The 19,451-nt window shown below is 40.0% G+C and overlaps 1 protein-coding gene across 5 annotated transcripts in view; it reads right to left on the bottom strand.

The window, feature by feature from the left end:
* Window positions 1-19,451, bottom strand: part of LOC115445143 (E3 ubiquitin-protein ligase UBR5) — a 28,914-nt gene that overhangs the window by 8,304 nt on the left and 1,159 nt on the right. For 2 of the 5 annotated variants that reach the window (XM_037444282.1, XM_037444283.1), the window contains exons 2-34: window positions 16,461-16,810; window positions 15,539-15,693; window positions 15,071-15,294; window positions 14,556-14,737; window positions 14,036-14,226; window positions 13,115-13,265; window positions 11,623-11,758; window positions 11,275-11,435; window positions 11,008-11,150; window positions 9,864-10,023; window positions 9,329-9,708; window positions 7,430-7,603; window positions 7,050-7,247; window positions 6,824-6,935; window positions 6,630-6,737; window positions 6,391-6,535; window positions 6,028-6,168; window positions 5,709-5,934; window positions 5,530-5,595; window positions 5,246-5,418; window positions 4,971-5,161; window positions 4,577-4,770; window positions 4,148-4,314; window positions 3,793-4,038; window positions 3,311-3,541; window positions 2,984-3,162; window positions 2,660-2,861; window positions 1,766-1,944; window positions 1,454-1,637; window positions 1,219-1,376; window positions 870-1,072; window positions 514-679; window positions 152-307 (exon numbers count right to left, since the gene is read on the bottom strand). In XM_037444282.1, coding sequence (XP_037300179.1) covers window positions 152-307; window positions 514-679; window positions 870-1,072; window positions 1,219-1,376; window positions 1,454-1,637; window positions 1,766-1,944; window positions 2,660-2,861; window positions 2,984-3,162; window positions 3,311-3,541; window positions 3,793-4,038; window positions 4,148-4,314; window positions 4,577-4,770; window positions 4,971-5,161; window positions 5,246-5,418; window positions 5,530-5,595; window positions 5,709-5,934; window positions 6,028-6,168; window positions 6,391-6,535; window positions 6,630-6,737; window positions 6,824-6,935; window positions 7,050-7,247; window positions 7,430-7,603; window positions 9,329-9,708; window positions 9,864-10,023; window positions 11,008-11,150; window positions 11,275-11,435; window positions 11,623-11,758; window positions 13,115-13,265; window positions 14,036-14,226; window positions 14,556-14,737; window positions 15,071-15,294; window positions 15,539-15,693; window positions 16,461-16,810 — 6,032 coding nt within the window. The remainder of the gene's footprint in view (window positions 1-151; window positions 308-513; window positions 680-869; window positions 1,073-1,218; window positions 1,377-1,453; window positions 1,638-1,765; window positions 1,945-2,659; window positions 2,862-2,983; window positions 3,163-3,310; window positions 3,542-3,792; window positions 4,039-4,147; window positions 4,315-4,576; window positions 4,771-4,970; window positions 5,162-5,245; window positions 5,419-5,529; window positions 5,596-5,708; window positions 5,935-6,027; window positions 6,169-6,390; window positions 6,536-6,629; window positions 6,738-6,823; window positions 6,936-7,049; window positions 7,248-7,429; window positions 7,604-9,328; window positions 9,709-9,863; window positions 10,024-11,007; window positions 11,151-11,274; window positions 11,436-11,622; window positions 11,759-13,114; window positions 13,266-14,035; window positions 14,227-14,555; window positions 14,738-15,070; window positions 15,295-15,538; window positions 15,694-16,460; window positions 16,811-19,451) is intronic. The other 3 variants (XM_030171276.2, XM_037444285.1, XM_037444284.1) reach the window with 3 other exon arrangements.

Raw genomic sequence — 19,451 nt, 5'->3', positions numbered from 1 at the left:
AAAAGTTAATATCGTTAGTACTTAATACCCATTGGGTTTAACATAAATTGTGCATATTATTTTTGATATCCAAAACAAAATATTCAGTAATTATAGCTATATGAATATTAAATACTATGTTTTTAATAAAGAGAAACAAAATAGTACAGACATGTACCTTCAAGCGGGTTGTTGACTCCCGGCGGCGCGTCGCCGGCGGGCGGCACGGTGACCAGCTGCCGTGGCATACCGAACAGCTCCTCGCGCCGAGCGTTCGGCTGCAGCAGCTGCGGCTGGTCCGCCAGCGGCAGAGCGTCTTGCATTGTCACTGCACGTCACAGAGTTTACTTTATAAGTATTTATATTTACTTTAACAGTATGACACATGGACAGTGGGCATTGCCATGATGAATGGAAACATTAATGCTAGAGATGATCGAATACCAGTGTTCATGTCAATGCGCCGCTACCTCGCTCTCTTTCCACCAATGTCTATACGTAAACAATATATTCTGCCTTTGAAATATAGCTTACTGTTGAAAGGATCCGGTGGAGGACAGCCGAGACACAAGGTAGAGTCAGATCGTTGGAAGAAGGAGTGCGCACGGCCGCGAGCTCCCTCACTCTCGCTGTCAGACTCAGCGGCGGCGCCGCCACCAACCACCATTTCTTCGTCGCCCTCTTCATTCTCATTCTCATCCTTAATGTAATTTTAGACACATTATTATCGAATAAGAAAGCGAAAGCACTATATATTGGCATACATACTCAATTACGGCATGTATAAAAATATGTATCTTTTGTTCTTAGCTATTTCACATAGCGTAAGCTTTACAGTCCACACGTATCGATAACTCCACCCTGTGTAAAAACAAAATGTGTGAGTGTACCTGTGTCCATAGGTGTTGGTGGTGGTGCGGCTGCGGCTGCGCGGCGCGCATGTAGTAAACGAGCGCGTCGAGCACGTACGCGACATGCTTGAGCGCCGCCACGTCCAGCACTGGCAGTTGCTCCGCGTGCTCAGCGCTGTGCGCGCGTAGCAGCGACAAGCAATACGCCAGGAACTCGCGTCGCGCGCTACCAGCTTCTACACCTAGGGATAATATAACAACCATAACCTGATATTACCAAATTTATTTTTGTAATATTAATTAAGCTAGTATGAAAATTACACAACTACTAAATTGTGTCGAAATTTTAGCATGCTACTACTTAAGTACCAAAACCTAGTATGACTACCTTGTTCCCTATCTCTAGCTCGTGGCCCTTCCGAAAATCCAATAATCCGCGTCGCAGGCGAGGTAAGAGACGGAGTTCGCCGCGTAGCTGGCACACTCGACCTATTAGTATCTGTACCAGATGTTCCAGCGTTGTTCGACGTCAAAGAAGCACCAAATCTGAATAAAATATTTAAGTATATTAACACAGCACTTCTATGAAAATAAAGAACGACTAATAAATAAACCTTGTTTACCTAAGCTGTGCCTCAGTAGCATCCATAACAGTAACAAGCCAGTCCCAAGTTGGTTTTAGTTGCCTCTCGAGATAACATTGGAGGCGAAGAGCTTCGCGATATACGAGTGGCACCATTCGGGGCAGTGGCAAAGTCACGCGTTCATACTCCCACAGTAGGTCAGCAATTTGGCGGATTACGATGCCTAATGATAAAATATACATTATTTACTTATTCATATACAACAAAATAAAAATTAACAAGATAATTATTTCATTATGCTCCAATCCACTGTAGAAACATTAAAGTTCAATAACCACATGGTAATATTACCAAAAGCTCTGGCTAAACAAGAAGCTGTAGTGGATGTGGAGTGAGGGTCATGTGCTCCAGCGGCGGCAGCGGCAGCCGAACGGCGCAGCGACGCTGGGTCGATGAACACAAGTGACGAGCCGCCAGTGAGACGCACACCGCCCGTGTTGCCACTCGTGCCGCGAGAACTCTCACGCGAACTACAACAATAACACCAATTCAAACGTTTGATTATTTATTACATAATATTTCATTATAATTTGCCGCTTAACATTGCCGTTTAACATTTACACAAATTTTAAAAGAAACAGCCAATACAATCGGATAGAAGACGTTAATACGTGCTATACATGAAATTGTTTACACCGCACCCCTATAGCTTACGAATCTATCTAAATCAAAAAACAAATATTTCACGGACTACCAGTTGCCGATCCTATTTGTACTAGGGGAGAGAAATGCTTTAAAAAAACTATAGCAAACTATAAATATACAGGGTATCCCAGAAAATAGTGTCAAGCGTAGGTACAGAGATAGACCACCCTTTGGGGTATCCGAATCACCCTCATGTAGGTTCCGCGATTTTTCATAGTTTTCGAGTTATGAATATTTTTCTGACTGAATCTGAATCAAATATTAGACCATTTTTTATAACAATAGTGAGCTAACTATGGCCGAAACAACGCGGAAACGCCTATTCGATTGTTATATCAGATTTTAACTATTGTCAGTTTTAACCACAAATTAAAAAACAGGGTCTTAGTGCACAGACTACGTAGCAATAAAAATTAGGAGACGCTAGCATCTTATATAAGACTAAAGATTTTAAGGCCAAAACTAAAAACTGGATAGATTTCCAAAAACTGTAAATCCGCAGATAAAACTGTAAAGTTGGCAAAACTGCGTACTACTGACCGTATAGCCCACTGCATGGAGTGCGGCGCGAGATTGGGTCTGGCGGGGGGCGCAGCGCGGCGCTCCAGCGTCTCGCCGTCATGCAGCGGTGGGTCCGCCTCGCCATCGGGCTCGTCGGTCTCGCCCGCCTCAGAGTCTTCGTCTTCTGGCTGCGTGGAGTCCCCACTTGAGTCCTCCGGGTACAGAAGCAGCGACGCTATGCCTGTTGAGGTACACCAGACAATTATAATAATACAATTATCATAATATTCTAAGCTATTCATTTTTTACTAACATTGAAATTTTATTATTATATATTCGAAAAAATATGAATAAAATATTTACCGGCATCCGAACCCTGCGTGGCTCCAGTTTGAACACTGCGCTGAGCCGATTCAGCGTTGTCCTGATCATCGGAGTCGCTCTCTGTTTCCACTTCAGCTAGCAAATCCAACTCGCTCTCACTTTCACCACCTTCAGCGCGCTCAGTTCCGTTTTCAACTACCACATGCTGTTCTTGTCCCCTGCAAAATATTACACTTATTAATTCAATGGAGAAGAAAAATTAAGGAATAATTAAAAAAAATACTATAGCTTACCCAAATCTTTACTTATCTAACTTTATCAAACTTTGAATTTATATTGTTAAATAATAGTTACGAAAAGCCATACCTCTCGCCCATTGCATCATCGTGGTGTTGCGCGTCCGGCGGCGGCACAGGCGCGGGTACATTTGGCTCATCGGTCTCCGAGGCGTCATCGTCGCCTCCCAGCGCCTCGCCGGCTACATCGTCAGCGTACTCGGTCGCGACAGGCGTCGATGATCGGTCGGGCACCAATGTCGAGCTGCCCATTGATGTGCCTCCTGCAGCAGCACCGCGGCTTCCAGTTGCATTTGATTCCCTTAAATAAAAAATCATTGGTAAAGTATTTTTCGCAATCTTCATTTATAAGATTTAAATATGCAGTATATTATAAAGAAAACCAAATTGTTGATCCGTTATAAAAGCGTTATGAATTTCTTTGTAGTTTCTAAGTTTTGTAAAACAATATATATTATACATTTATTTATATAACAAATTCTTTTAAGCTTAAACATTACAATTACAGTCATTTAATAATAAACACCTATTGTAAATCTGATATTAAATTACCTGCGTGCATGAGCCAGGCGCGAATGCCCTGTAGAAAGTGGCTCTACTCCAAAGAGGTCTTCACTTCCATTGACGAGGTCCACGTAAGTTGTCGCCAAAGGGAAAGGAGCCGTTGGCCGCACGACACCGAGACGAACCGGGGCGAGAAGAGCATCCGCGGCTTCGACTAGTTCTTCCACAGAAAGAGCCACTAAAGCGGCGAAAACACGCCGGCAGCGCACCAGAGACGATGTTATTGATAAAGGCCTAAAAATATATTATAGAATAAAAATATCTTACTATTGCAAATTGCATTTTCATTCAATTTCTTTTTAATTTTTTTGTTATCCTACAAAAATTTCAATTTTGCACTCACCCTTTCTTTTTTGCTGCGCCGGGGGCCATTTCAACACTGAATATAACAAATATTCTGGCAACAGACCGTACGAATCGGCGCGCAACCTCGCGCGCCCGCTCTGCGCGTCCCGGAATGGTGTCATTTTGTTGTTCGCGAATCAAAGTATGCAGCAAGGTATCCAGCATCTATTTAGTGAGCATACAAATGAGCAGTCAATCCCATGTTTATTTTACACTAACACAATTTTTTTTTTCTAAACATTAGTGGTGATTCATGACACTAATACGTTATGAAAACGCTTTCCTCCTCGTGAACTACAAATTTTAACTATTAGTTGGTTATTGTTATTACGAATTTAGCTAGACATTAAATTGTTTGGTATTTTTATAAAATGTAAGCAAAAGTGTATAGCTCTTAGCTAAAATGTATGTAAAGCTAATGTATTACCTCATTGGTGCACTTGACTATAAGTGCGTGCGTAAACTTGTCGAGCAGCGTGGTGCCCGACTGGTGCGGCGCAGGGCTGGCAGCGCGTGAAGGCGCGCGGCCGGCAGGGCGCGCCTCCTCCGACGCGCCGCCACCACTCCCCGCACCACCCGCCGCTCCACACATCACCGCCGCCTCCACCGCTGGCCAGTCGCCTACAACGTTATCAAATGTATCAAATACTCTATTTAGTTTGACGATAAATCCTTTATAGACTAGTGAAGCATGACAAATTACGGCTAGCTAATCTCCTAACGTGCGAGTTAACAATAGCACTTTCATCAGCTCAACATATTGCACTTTACATGAAATGCCAAATAGTATTCAATACACACATATCATTAAATTCATTTACCCAATAGATGCAAAAGGGCACGTCGAGCGAATCTAGGTGGTTCGAGGTCATGATCGGGTGCATCGACTTCAGCGTCAGATCCGGGCTGTTTGCGCGGGCCACGACCTCTGCCGCCACCGGCGCGGAACTGGCGCTGCTCCACCGCCTGTCGACCCACTGTCTGCACCAGGAATAGGAGGATTGACTCGCCCCTGTGAAAAATCATAAATAATCGAAATAGCAATAACGAGAACTCATAATTCAAATGCGTTTATAGCAACTAAATTCAACAATACCTTGAGTTAAAATGTGTTGCAAGCTGTGTATCTCTCGCCAGTCTGGCCAAAAGGTCGCAGCGTGCCGCCCAGTTGCCACCGACGAGTGCTTTGCAACGGCACTTCTCCCAGCAATCACAGTATGCGGTCGGTGAGGTACGTTTTAACTTGCAATCGTGTCCTTTGTGGCATACCTGCATCAGAATTATTGTCACTGTGTTGTGCTTGTAAGTTCTAAATGCATTAAATACATAGAAACCGAATTTTGTTTTCCTTTTATTAAAAGAAATGGACTTGGACTTTACCTTAGCACATTCTGTGCAACAGCAAAGTGATCCAGTCAGGCCGCACGTCTTACATTCAAATATGTCCTAAAATAAGGAGAAACACAATATTAAAATATTAAAATCATTATAGTAAAGTATCGAATCAAATAATTGTGGCAAAACTGCTTGTCTGTGTTATTGTGATTTAGCGCACTTACCTGATTTATGTGCTCTTGCCCAGTCCAGGTGAAGCTGCAGGTGTCATTGCAACAAAGCACAAGGAGCGGCGAATGATCGGGGTGCGCGTTGGGTGGGAAGATTGCCTCTGAGCGCTGAGTCTCGTCTGCATCAGTGCACGCGCGAATCGCGTCCAGGATTACCAGTGCCGCTCGATACGCGCGCTCCGCCACCGCCGCCATCAATGGTGTCTGACCCATACCGTCCCTGCGGATGGAGTAAGTAATTCATATGTAGATACAGCAAACATTCACATATTTTACTTTGTCAACTGCATTTGCAATTTATGTCTTTACGTACTTAGCAGTGAGCAGCTGCATGAGGTACGGCTGTAAGGTAGTGCTTTCACATAAAGCGCGCAGGGCTGCCAGAGCGTTACCACGACGTTCCGCTGGGTCCGAGCTAACCGCGCCTGCACCATTACTGCTGCCGGACATTTTGCTACAAATAACAAATACAAGTAAAAATATTTACAACTTTGATGGAATGTATCACAAGGGAGTTAGTTATGTTTCCTGTTACCAGCTTTTGTGTTTACACAATATAGTTTAGTAGATTACGAGCAGCAAATATAGAATTTTCAAAAAAATACAAAACAGATTTTGCTATTAATGGTTAAAGATTGTAGAACAACATATTTTTTAATAGACTAAACGAACTTACCCATTATTTGTAAGACCCATCAAGCTATCTTCGTCGCCGGAAGCCTCGAACGTCTCTGGCGGCCACGAGATCGCTGGCACCGCCTCCTCAGCATTAGTACTATTGCCACCGGTGCCCCCAGCTAAGTTCGGCATAGAATTTTCCACTATACATATTGTAAGAAATCATATAATATATCCCCAAACTTTAGATTCGCATCAAACATGATATCATGTAAAAAAAATGAATAGAATACTAACCAATGTCTGGCTCCTTGTTGGATGTAGGTGCGCACATGTGAACGCAAGCATGGAGTATATTCCGGTTGCCGTCACAGCGCTCCTGTAGGATTGCCAGGATTTGTTGCTCTGGTAAAAAATTAACATTGTAATTAAAATAAGTTAACTTCGCCAAATATCAATATTTTTTTTATTAGCAACAATAAAAAGCTCACTGTTATTATCAGTTTCCAGTTGATGCAGCAGCTGACGCACTCCATCAAGATCGCAGCGGAGCACGCGGGGCATCATAAGCTGCGGCTCTGGCACAATTATTATCAGGGCAACCTGAATATATAAACAATAAAAGTATTGAGCGGGAACATGATAACACTCTAAGCTTGCATTTTTATAACAAGCTTTTGAATTTACATAATACACATGAAGTTGAGTTTCATTTACCTGCGACTTGAGCGCGTTATGGTGGTTGTGATGGTTCTGGTGCGCAGCGTGCGGGTGCAGCGGTAACGCGTGCGCGACCAGTGCGCGCGCGGGCGACACGTTGAGCGCGGGCGGCTCACGCACCATGCCCACGCAGTCGCGCGACACCGGGTACAGTGCGCTGTTGCCATCTAACATCATCACCACTGGCTCGCTGCCCTGCACAATCGTATAACCAAAATAAGCATACGCTTCTACCTCTGCAGGGTAGGCAAAAGCACAATTAATTCACCCACATTTCATCAAGGTTTATGTCGTTCCATCCGAAAACCATACTACCGTACTGTAAGACTATGTATTTATTGTTTATTAAGATTTAAATTTTAGAAAGAATGACTTACTTCCGCTGCTGTAGCTAGCTGGATAGCCTGTCCATTGGAGTATCCCAGAAGTGCATTATTGTCAGTAGGGAATGTGCTGTCAGTAAGGGCCCGCGTAGTGCCCACCGCGTATACAGCGTATGCAAGCGTGCCACCCGGCCGACGGACCACAGCGTGAACGCCGCGATTGTCCACCTAAACAATAGCAAAGTGTTACGTAGATAATAAAGGCTTTCCAAACTATATTTTACTCAACTATTTCTATGCCAATACAATATTTTAAAAGAAATCTATACTATTATATAAAGCTGAAGAGTTTGTTTGTTTGTTTGTTTGTTTGTTTGTTTGTTTGTTTGTTTGAACGCGCTAATCTCAGGAACTACCTGTCCAAACTGAAAAATTCTTTTTGCGTTGGATAGCCCTTTGTTCGTGGAGTGCTATAGGCTATATATCATCACGCTATACCCAATAGGAGCGGGGCAGTAATGGCTAATCTCAGGAACTACCGGTCCAAACTGAAAAATTCTTTTGCGTTGGATAGCCCTTTGTTCGTGGAGTGCTATAGGCTATATATCATCACGCTATACCCAATAGGAGCGGGGCAGTAATGGCTAATCTCAGGAACTACCGGTCCAAACTGAAAAATTCTTTTTGCGTTGGATAGCCCTTTATTCGTGGAGTGCTATAGGCTATATATCATCACGCTATACCCAATAGGAGCGGAGCAGTAATGGCTAATCTCAGGAACTACCGGTTTCAACTGAAAAATTCGTTTTGTGTTGGATAGCCCTTTATTTGTGGACCGCTATAAGCTATATATCATCACGCTATGACCAATAGGAGCGGAGCAGTAATGGCTAATCTCAGGAACTATCGGTCCAAACTGAAAAATTCTTTTTGCGTTGGATAGCCCTTTGTTCGTGGAGAGCTATAGGCTATATATCATCATGCTATGGCCAATAGGAGCGGAGCAGTAATGAAACATGTTGCAAAAACGGGGAAAATTATGAGTTTTGAGAGCTTCCGTTGCCTGCGCTGCGTAAACGGTTAAAGTTATGCAATAATGATGTATGACGGGATTGTTTCACTTAAAAAAGTTCTAAATAATATAACAAAAGTCCCCCGCTGCATCTGTCTGCCTTAACGTGTTAAACTCAAAAACTACCTAACGTATTAAGATGAAATTTGGTATGGAGACAGTTTGAGACCCTGGGAAGAACATAGGCTCCCGGGAAACTACTATTTTTATAACGGAAAACTTTAGCCTGAATAACTTTATAACGCGGGCGGAGCCGCGAGCAAAAGCTAGTATATTTATACAATGTTCTTTGTTACAAAGTTATCAATCAATAGATTAGATAATAGATTTAAATCATTAGATGTGCCCGCCCATATTTCAACCGCACGGAATTGTGTCATCATTGGGAAGAGTAAAGCTCTCTCTTCACATCCTAATGGGTTGTAGTAAACAATGAATGGTGCATGTTTATTAAGTATTTTTTTGTTTTTTTGCTATTAAGTTTCTAAATCTATAAAATATGCCTTCCAAAATACTACAAAAAGGCAAAATAGAATAAAGTCGTTTTATTCGATGGTCAGTCATTTTAATTTTTATGACTGATGTTTTCATTTTTCACAATCAAAATATCTTCATTCAACTGTTTGAATGAAGATATTTTAAGGTCTGTACCTTACCTACTTAAATTTTTGTATTAGTATTGTAGTAACATTTTACTAACAAATGTTAGTGAAATTGATTATTTTATTTTTCCGATAGTCAGATATAAATAGTGGACAGTTTTAAGGAGCACAGGCCAATGGGCATATCTAATGATTTAAGTCTATGGATATTACTATATTTAAATGAACTTTGGTCAGAAAATTCTTATCAATTCTAAAACAAACATTTAAAGATCTTACAGCAATAGTGATGACTTGTATCTCAGGGGGAAGCGCGATCTTCCTCGGCGAACGTTGGAGGCAATCAGGGCCGCGGGGACCGGCACCGCCTGCGCCCCACTTCACGGCAATCAAGTCATCTTTCCTTACGAGACGGCAATCTTGTAACAAGGTAGTCCAGTCGTCTGGCGCTGATGGCACAACTTCTTTGCCATCTTTCCCTATAGTAGGGAATCGCACTGCCGCGTAAGCGCCGTCGACTTTCAGGACCCGGCCAAGCGGAACACTCTTTACATCCTCAAGGAATACGACCTCCTTGAGTGGCCACTCTTCCTCGTCGCGTTTGGAGCCATCGTTAGACGAACCTTCCTCGCCGCGCACAGTCACTCTTTTTGCACGTTCTAAAAGAATACATTACAACCATGAAGTTATCAAATAACAAAAAAAAATATATATATACTGTTTTATGAAACAAATTTTCATTTGATATGATCAACTTATAGGACAATTTTGTAGTCCATCATAGTTATAAACTGTTTGTTTTTAATCCCCTTACTGTGTGAAGTGCTAGTGTCGCTGCAGGTAGATGACGCCGGACTGGGCGGCGGCGGCATGTCGAGTCTGTCAGCCATGTCTTTATTGCTGTCTTTGCCTGCGTCCTTGCTGCTGCTGCTAGACGAAGCCTTCACTGACGAAACCGTGAGTGGAGACTGATTCTGTTACACACAATTTTATAATGTTATCATCATCATCATCATCATTTCAGCCGAGAATCGTCCACTGCTGGCAGGCCTCCCACATTGAGCGCCATAGGGACCGGTTTTGGGCCGCCCTCATCCATCGGACTCCGGCGACCCTCACCAGGTCGTCGGTCCATCTCGTGGGGGGCCTGCCTACACTGCGTCTTTCTTTTATAATGTGAATTTTTGCAATAACTATTTGTACTTATTTTATGTTTAAGCAAGATACCTAAGCGTGTTTGAAGGAAAAAACATATAAATAATTATAAATATCAATTATACATTTACTTAACATTAAAGGTAGAGGCTCATTTAGACCGATCAATAATTATTACTATGAATTACCATACTCAATTATTCACTTTCTGCACTGCTCCATAAAAACATTAAATGTGGCAAGTAACATACTCCTCTATCTGCATATTTTTTGTAAAAAGGAGTAAATAGTGTTTGCTTCTAATATTAATGTACAAATTTGTAAAGGTATTTCAAACAATTTTATACTGAAAGATTTACAATGAACTATGCTATTTTTTCCCCTAGAAATACACCCCTACCAATCTTCTTAACTTGGCCACTATCATAGTTGTGAAACAAAACAATATTCAGGTAAATGGATTAAAGAAAGCATTCAACCATAATACTGAATTCATGGCCTTGACAAATATTTGCTTGACACATAAATCCAATCTGATATAGTTCTATATAGTAATTTATTGTCAGTAGTCTAATATTAGATATATTATTATCATTTATAAAAGTAGCTTACTTGTTTAATTTAATTGTAAATGAATAAATAAACAAAAGTAAATACTTGATCTGTCTAAATGAAACTTAATCCTAATATTATTGCAATAAGAGAATAAACAAAAAGGAAGATAATTGTGTAACTCTCTATATTGAGCATGCATCGAATGGGTCTTTTGGACTGAATAACACTAATTATAATAATTTATTCACCTGTAGATCTCTCTTGTCTTTGTCGGAAACAGAACGGTCAGGTTGCGGAGGCGGCAGTAGTTTGAAGCGACACATGTCAGAGAGATTCCAAGCAGCATTCTGTAAGATGCCTACTTTTGGCACTCCAGTTGACATGTTGAATCCTAAAATAAGATAACATCTTATATACACAGACCAGCCCTTGTTACAAACTTTACAAAATGAATGAAGAATAACCACATTATAAAGGCAATGTATAATCAGTTTTGTATCAAAATTGACTGATACCGATAGCTCCCGGCTGGTACATGGGAGCGTTCTTCATGGTAACGCTCTGGCCAGCCTGCAGGTCCTGCGGCGTAGTGGACGAGTGTCCGCGCTGCTGCTTGCGGGAACGTGCGCGATGCTTCTCCCACAGGCGAGCTCGCTGACCTAGCGGCAATACGCCCCTGCGTAAAACATTATTAGGCTGATCAAATGTTTTTCATAGATGAATAATGGATCTTTTACAATTTACATCATTTTTCTACCATTCCGCGGTAAAGATTTTCTCACAGAAACACCTTTAAAAGTGTTATAAAACCGCGCTCATGTGAAAATAACACATGCAAACTATAAACATTATAAATTACTTACCACCAATACAATGCTCCAGAATCGAGTCTCGCCACAGTATACAAAGAGCACACATGCAGAGAAACTGCTTTGTCAGATCCAAATTCCATAAATGGTTGTAGAGGGTGCTCCAGACGAGACGCACCAGGTGCGTGAGCTAAAGAAAAAAAAAATGATTAGACACATTTTTTACAATGAGATTCACGAGGGCGCAATACATATTGTCATTAGGACAACATAACACACAATTCTTTCTTCATAAATATTCTTACTACCTTACACATAATATGACTAAAAATACATTGAATGCTGACAGAAGAAAGCCTTTATCATGTTATTAATTCAAGTGTAAAATATTTGTACAGGCTTAAAGATGCACAATGGCCATAAATGTTAATAGTGCACACAGAGATTACAAGAACATAGTCATATGCACTGCTAATACATTCAAAAGTATGCACGGTCCACAATCCCTAGGAGGCGCGGCGAGGTGACGCGAGTGCGATAGTGTACATGGCGCGCTTGTCTCCTCTTGTAGTGTCGGTTTGTTGACCAGAATTAAAGGACTCTAGCCGCGAAGCGAGCAAACCAGACATATTCTTGTGCACTCTCATTTATTTATTTATTTGTTAGAAAATCAACAGCTAACATACATTTAATAAATCACAATATAAAATAAACAAATATAACTCATTCACTATCTTCTTTTATTAATCTATACTATTATATAAAGCTGAAGAGTTTGTTTGTTTATTTGTTTGAACGCGCTAATCTCACGAACTACAGGTTCAAAATGATTTTTTTTTGTGTTGGATACCCCTTGTTCGTGCAGTGCTATAGGCTATATATCATCACGCTATACCCAACAGGACCGAAGCAGTAATGACGAATCTCAGGAACTTCCGGTTCGAACTCAAAAATTCCTTTTGTGTTAAATAGCCCTTTGTTTGTGGAGTGCTATAGGCTATATATCATCACGATTTGACCAATAGGAGCGGAGCAGTAATGAAACATGTTGTAAAAACAGGGAAAATTTATTAGTTTTGAGAGCTTCCGTTGTGTGCGTTGCGTAAACGGTTAAAGCTATGCAACAATAATGTATGACGGGATTGTTAATAGCCCGATGTTGTGGATAGCCCGAAAAACTTTATAACGCGGGCGGAGCCGCGGGCAAAAGCTATTTATTTGATATGCACATAAGGCATTATAGTATTGGTAAGCACACAAAGCATTCATTGTAGGAACTTCAATCGCCTCCTTCTAGTAGGTAGACACAGTGGACAACAAAATGGAATGAAATGATGATGGGTAGCATTTGTGTAGCCTCCGCTTGCCGCGGTTCGTGAAAGAGCCTCCACGAGGCGAACTTGCGAGAATCCATACACTCGCGGGTGTAACCATAGCAAATGTAAGATGTTATCAAGCTTACTAGTCATTTATAAGACAGATATAAAGAATAATTTAACTAAAAATAATAATATATTTGTGATGTAACTAGTTGACTACGACTTACCAATAGATTCATCAAGGAAGGTGGCGATACGTCCGGAGTCGGTGAGCACCGACACGCGGATGCCGGCCGCGCTGATGTTCACGATGCGCTCGCCCGAGGCCAGGCCCAGCCAGTTAGCGCGTGGATGGTACGCGTTTGTAGAGCTCGAGCCCTAAGTAATGATTAAATCGTGTTTGTGTAACAATCAAAAATAATAAGTGAGAGAATTATGCTGAATTCAGTTTTGATCTGTGCAAGTGGAACACTTAATTGGCTTGTCAATAGTCCCTATCAATGGGAACGAAAAGCCCACCACATACTTAATTGCCTTTCCCGTAACGTCAGCATTGCATCGACCTAAAGTATAAAGAAACCTAATGTACGATACTTCTCTTTAAGGGGCATTCCAGTACAAGATAAAATCACGAAATTATTTAACTTCTATAATGTCTAATTTAACACTAAACAATAGCTGAACATCTGCATTTTATTGCTCCAAAAATAGCTATTAATATATTTCTTTTCTTTTTTTTTTCTAAGAAAATAATTGTTTTTAATTAAATTCAAATTATTCACATAAATTAAATATTACGCCAATTTTCTGAAAAGATATCTGCCTGTTTTTATAAGACCACTGTTTTGTGTAAGGGATGATTATAATATTTATTAAATCGCTAATGTGAGAGAGTTTATGGCTCACAGTTGTGGTCGCAAATGACTTGAAAATATTAAACAGTAAGCTGCACTTGCTCATTAAATCAGATGTATTTCCGAAGCTCGATCGCCTGTTACGCGTCCTCTATTATGCTGTGCAGCCAATGGATTCTAGTAAGGGTGGCGATAACCACTTACCATGAAATAATTCCCTCTGATCTCTCTACAATTTATTAGGTTATCAACATGAAGGTTGCCAGCATTTTTCTATAAAAGAAGTATGCTTACATCATTCCGCTGATATGGATGAGCGTCTGCCCAGCGCCACTGATGCAACTGTCCCTGCGTGGAAATCGCGATGAGCTCGCTGTAAGTGGCTGCGATGTGCGTAAACCGGATGTTGCTGTCCCAGTACTCAAGCTCCTCCGACACCCACAGCGGCGAAGCGGACATCGCAGAGTCCTTCTTCTTGCTTTCAGCTATTGAATATTGATATCACGATTTAACAACATGCCAAAGCAATATACGCCGTATTCAATTAACGAACCCAATCGTTCTTCGATTCATCACGAAAACAGACCACAACCAAATAAAAGTTTCTTACATGGTTAAAAATACTTATTCTGATTGGTTTATTTTCAGAATCAGATTGAAGATTACGATTCGGACTGTTTAATTGAGAGCGGCCGGTAGCGCGCACTGTTCTCTATAGACATAAGTAACTACTTAAAAGTAGAAGCTTAAACCAAATTATTATATATTCGAATTAATAATATTTATTACATCATACTTTCTTCAAATCACTCACTTCCATCTTTATCCCACGAGGTATCACGCAGCGCTGATTCGAGCCACCTACGTGGGCCGAAGTACTGGCGCTCGCGCCACCGGCTGAACTCCGACGGACGCTCCTGCGTGGAGCTGCTACTCTCCCGACTGGCGCCGCCGCGGCCGCCACTGCTGCCGCCGCCACCACCGCCCCCGCTGCGGCTAGTCGTACAGATTCAAATTACTAACAGTTCGTACGAAAAGCTTCAAGCGATCTACTTCCACATACTACTTCATGTAGAACACATACCCCTTCTATTTAATAGAAACCTTCTTTTCGGATAATTATTATTTTGTGAAATAGAACCCTGTATATGTATTACGAGGCTAAATAAGGGGTATATTCTCTAAATGACTAAAACAAAAAACACCCAATCACAAAACATAAAAGGAAATGGCGTAAGCTTGTCAGCGTGCTAGATTGGGTGCAGGTATATTGACTACGGGTAGAGAATAGGAAGGTAGGGGCCAAGGAGCATAGCATGTCAGGTATACCTTCTGATGGCCGCGTACCCGAAGATGTCCTCCGAGAACATGGTGTCAGCGTCAATGATGACGGACTGGTCCTGCTGCGCCGCATGAAAGCCGCCGTCCAGCAGCGAGATGAGGTCCTCGGGCACGTACCCGTCGCCCCCCTCACCACCCTCCGGCTCTTCACCCTCTTCATCGTCACGCGACAGCAAGTTGTTTACCGCCAGGTTCACGTCCAAATTTGTACGCTGTTTTGGTTTGAGTAATAATTAATTTATAAACGTTAATACTTTTTCCGTAGTTGTACAATTTGATAATTCATGTTACAATAATTATTGTGAATAGATGTTATTGATTCAAAATGTATGTACCTCGATAAATATTACCTATAATATTAACTAGACTTTGAATTCAAACATGTATGTATTATACATAACAAGCCTCTTCCCTTTATAGGGCGTACGCAGAGCACTCTACGCGTATAGCACTTACCTGTAATTCTCTAATAATGAGGCTCCTGCTCTTGCCCTGAAGCACTACCTGCGCTTGAGTAACGAGATCTTCTGGCACGAACGGCGCCGGCACTGACACCACGCGTCCAGAACCCGATGCTCCGATTATAACACCCGTAGCGCGGCTTGTCGAACCTAACACCGGCGCACAGAAATAGTTTCGTTATAATAATGGTAATCACGATGGTTACCAGGACAGGACCAGGTCGAAAAGCGTGACATTGACGATTGATTTACTATTTTACATTTAAAGTTAATAATACCTATAGTTATAGCTCAATTTAAACACGCAGGCTGGTATTTAGTACCCATACTATAATAACGTGATTTTTAGTTTTCACTTAATATTAGCCACTTCAAGCGACATCTGCCCTGCTTAAAATTTTTTGCCCTTATTTTTCCTACTTTTTATCAAATGATATATTTAAAAGATGTTTTAATTTTTCTCATAAATAAACGTATTAATTGCTAAATTATTTGGGATGAAATTCTATATTCAGTACCAAGCCCTGGAACATAATAATAAAGGCTATCTGTAGCCCTAAACACTACATAAGCGGTCGGATTCTCGAATATAACAGCGTGTTTGTCTTTTAATCAATATTTCATACTTAATTTTATTTGCTTAATTAAAAGTCGGAACTCAAAAACATGGGCACAGGTCACGCTTTACTCTCGCTTCTGATTATAGTCGCTCGTTGCTTATTATTTGAGAGCGAATTTTGTGGCACAATGGTTCCCGACATTAACGCATTCAAACAAGGAACAATATTTTCAGCTTTAAGATAAATTTTAAGTACAACTGAATCTTGTCATTACTAATTTTATTATTATAATACATTTAAACACTTTCCCTATTAAACTACAGCTTTGCACAAGAGAATAAAAAACACTAAAAATACCTTGTGAACTGGGCGCAGCCCGTATAGAATTCCTCATGATACGAGCTCTAGTACGTGGTTGTTGGCGAGAGCCACAACCGCCTCCGCTTCCTCCTTGCTTCCCGCCACTTGTCCCCCCACCGCCGCTACCTCCTCCGCCATTCCCGCCATTTTTACTAGCATCTGTTTTGCTCAGATCCAGCCTGTCAGGAATGATGGAGAAAGCTGCGCGACATATCGTCCCATCTTCGAGTAAGCAGGCGATATGAGCCGGCCCGGCTGCCACAGCACGCACTCCACGCAAAGAGCTGAGTGCAGAGGAGCCGGCGCCCGTTCCATATCTGTTCCAACGGTCCGCCACTTCTCGAAGCCTACAAACAAACAATATTGTTATTGAATGATCTCCACTATTCACTCGCTTCGAGATTACATTTTAAACATACAGTATTCTAATCAGGTGCAGTGTCGACATTTGTAGCATCAGGATCTTGTAGGACTATAACTGCATGCACTGCATACTAAAACGTGCTGATAGACTATGGCGATGCAAAATTTGCAAAATTTTGTAATGGATTTTGATACAATTTACACTATTATTATTATTTAACATAGGAGAAAAGTAACTATTTGAATGGCTAAAAAGGGTCAAAATTTATAAATTATAGTTATTTTGGGTAAATTACGTAAATTCCAAATAATCATTAATACATGTAATCATTATCAACCCGTTGCAGTCCATTGCTGGACATAAGCCTCTCACAAGGGACGCCACAGAGCCCGATCTGCTGTTTTATGCATCCGGGCGCCGCCGGCCCTCATTGTGTAAGTCGTCCCGCCATCTGGCCAAAACGCATCCTACTCTACGTTTACGAAGATGCGGTCACCACTCAAAACCACGCTTACTCCAGCGGTTATCTGTTCTGCGACTACTAACTTTCAAAGCTATATTGGTCACCTAGGTTCTCTGATGGATCACTTCGTGCCGAATTTTGTCCTTCAGGGAGACTCTGAGCATAGTTCTTTCCATACCACATTGCACAACTTTTAACTTTTGGATTAGCCCCAGACATTGTCACGTTTCAGCTCCGTACGTCATTACAGGGAGGATACATTGGCTGAACACTTGTGTTCAGACTCTGTGGTATATCAGATGAAAGTATGCAGTATAACTTCATAAATACATGTTATATTCCTAACATATTATCAACTATTCTGGTTACACCAATTTTACTTGCACAAATCATGACTTGCAATGTGATATATAAACACAACATATTTGTAAACCATATAAATCATACTTCATAATACAGACAACAATTTTCGGTCAATGCCTTAGTAAAAACCTAAAAAATATTTGTCTAAGTATTACATGTAATTGATAAAGTAGGCCACACCCATTGATATTATATTTTATCCCGGAATATTAGCATGACATGTACATGGGTTTAAAATATCTTTAGGATGGATTTCAATTTCCTAAAATCAAACCTATTTTAAAATATAATTTATATGGACAAAGACAAACAAAACATTGTACATATTTTAAGTTTAAACGAATGCAACAAGTTTCGGGCACAATGCTCAAGGGAATAGTATTTATAATAAAGGATGTCTGATAGTTTTTTAATCCACATAACTGAATATATAATATACTTACTAAATACTTTAAATACTATTCACAAATAAAGGTTGCTCTGTTTGTAATCTTTTGCATATAGACACAGCATGCTTGGTAGGTATGTTAAACTACAGGAGATAACTTTTTAAATTTAACTCACACTTACATATTATTAAAAAAAACAGTTAAGTACACAGAAACAAAATAAACGAAAAAATAAAAATGAAACATTTAGTGCACCACTATAGTTTGTATATAGAATTTGTTTATGAGCATAATTATTGAATCAATATTGTATGTGCATAATATTTAGTTTCAATACTTGTCAAATAATGTTTGACTGCCTTTTGAGAAGTATATTTTGTAAATGAATTTAAAAATTAGAATAAAATAACTGTAGCTATTGCACAATTGATTGATATGGGTAAATATACACATTAACATTATTGCTATTATTATATGGTGATTAATTGATAGGGAAACTTGAATATACATAAACATCTTGGATTTTTATTTCAAACGGATACAACTATTCGGAAATTGAATGAGGAAATGTTATATTTAAAGCCACATATAAATAATAATATGAAAACTAAATGCAGTGCAATGGCTAAACTTAAAGTATATTTTGTGAAGCTCCAGGGCTGCGCAACACATCTGTGGGTGCTCCTCAAATAAATTACTTTGAAAGAATTAAAATATGTATATTATAGCTGCCATTAGGTGTAAAATGTTATTGTCCAGAAATATGATATTAAAGATTACATTTAACCATACAAGCAAGATATTATATTATTTTAGGTCTTTGTCAAATATTCAGTTTTCACTAAGAAATTTGTGACCAAGAAAGTTTGAGAACAGTTGTTATGCTATTTATTTAGTTTTATAGGATTTAAAAGAAAAGAAAATTTTCAAGTTCCAGACATGCAATATTTAAAAGTTTAAATAGATCTGTTTAATGTTCATGTGCAAATGTAGAATAAAAGACCATACTACTGAGTTACATCCAGAGCATATGAATTATTTTTTCTCTTGTTTTTTAAATATATGGTGCTGATGTCATACTGATGGCACTATGGATTGCAACAGTGATTTAGGGACTTTAGTAGCAGGAAATGCTTATCATGCTGGTGTTGCTTGACACAGCACCTGTTTTACATTAAAACTGTGATTGCAATAATTACAAAAAAAATATGAATAACTAGCTGCAAATAGAATATTTTGTTGCTGTTTTTATATCCAATCATGGCTTTTTATGCAGAATACAAGGAAAATTAAATCCAAGGATAATAATGATTGTATAAAAATAAAATCCTTATTTATTGATAAAAAAATGTATAGCAAACTTGTATTAACCATTTAGAATAATAAATATTTATGAAACTTACAAATAT

This window comes from Manduca sexta, chromosome 28, assembly GCF_014839805.1.
Source record: "Manduca sexta isolate Smith_Timp_Sample1 chromosome 28, JHU_Msex_v1.0, whole genome shotgun sequence".
NCBI classification, from domain to species: Eukaryota; Metazoa; Arthropoda; class Insecta; order Lepidoptera; family Sphingidae; genus Manduca; species Manduca sexta.
The sequence above is the reverse complement of the archived record's forward strand: the minus strand, read 5'-3'. Positions and strand labels throughout refer to the sequence as shown.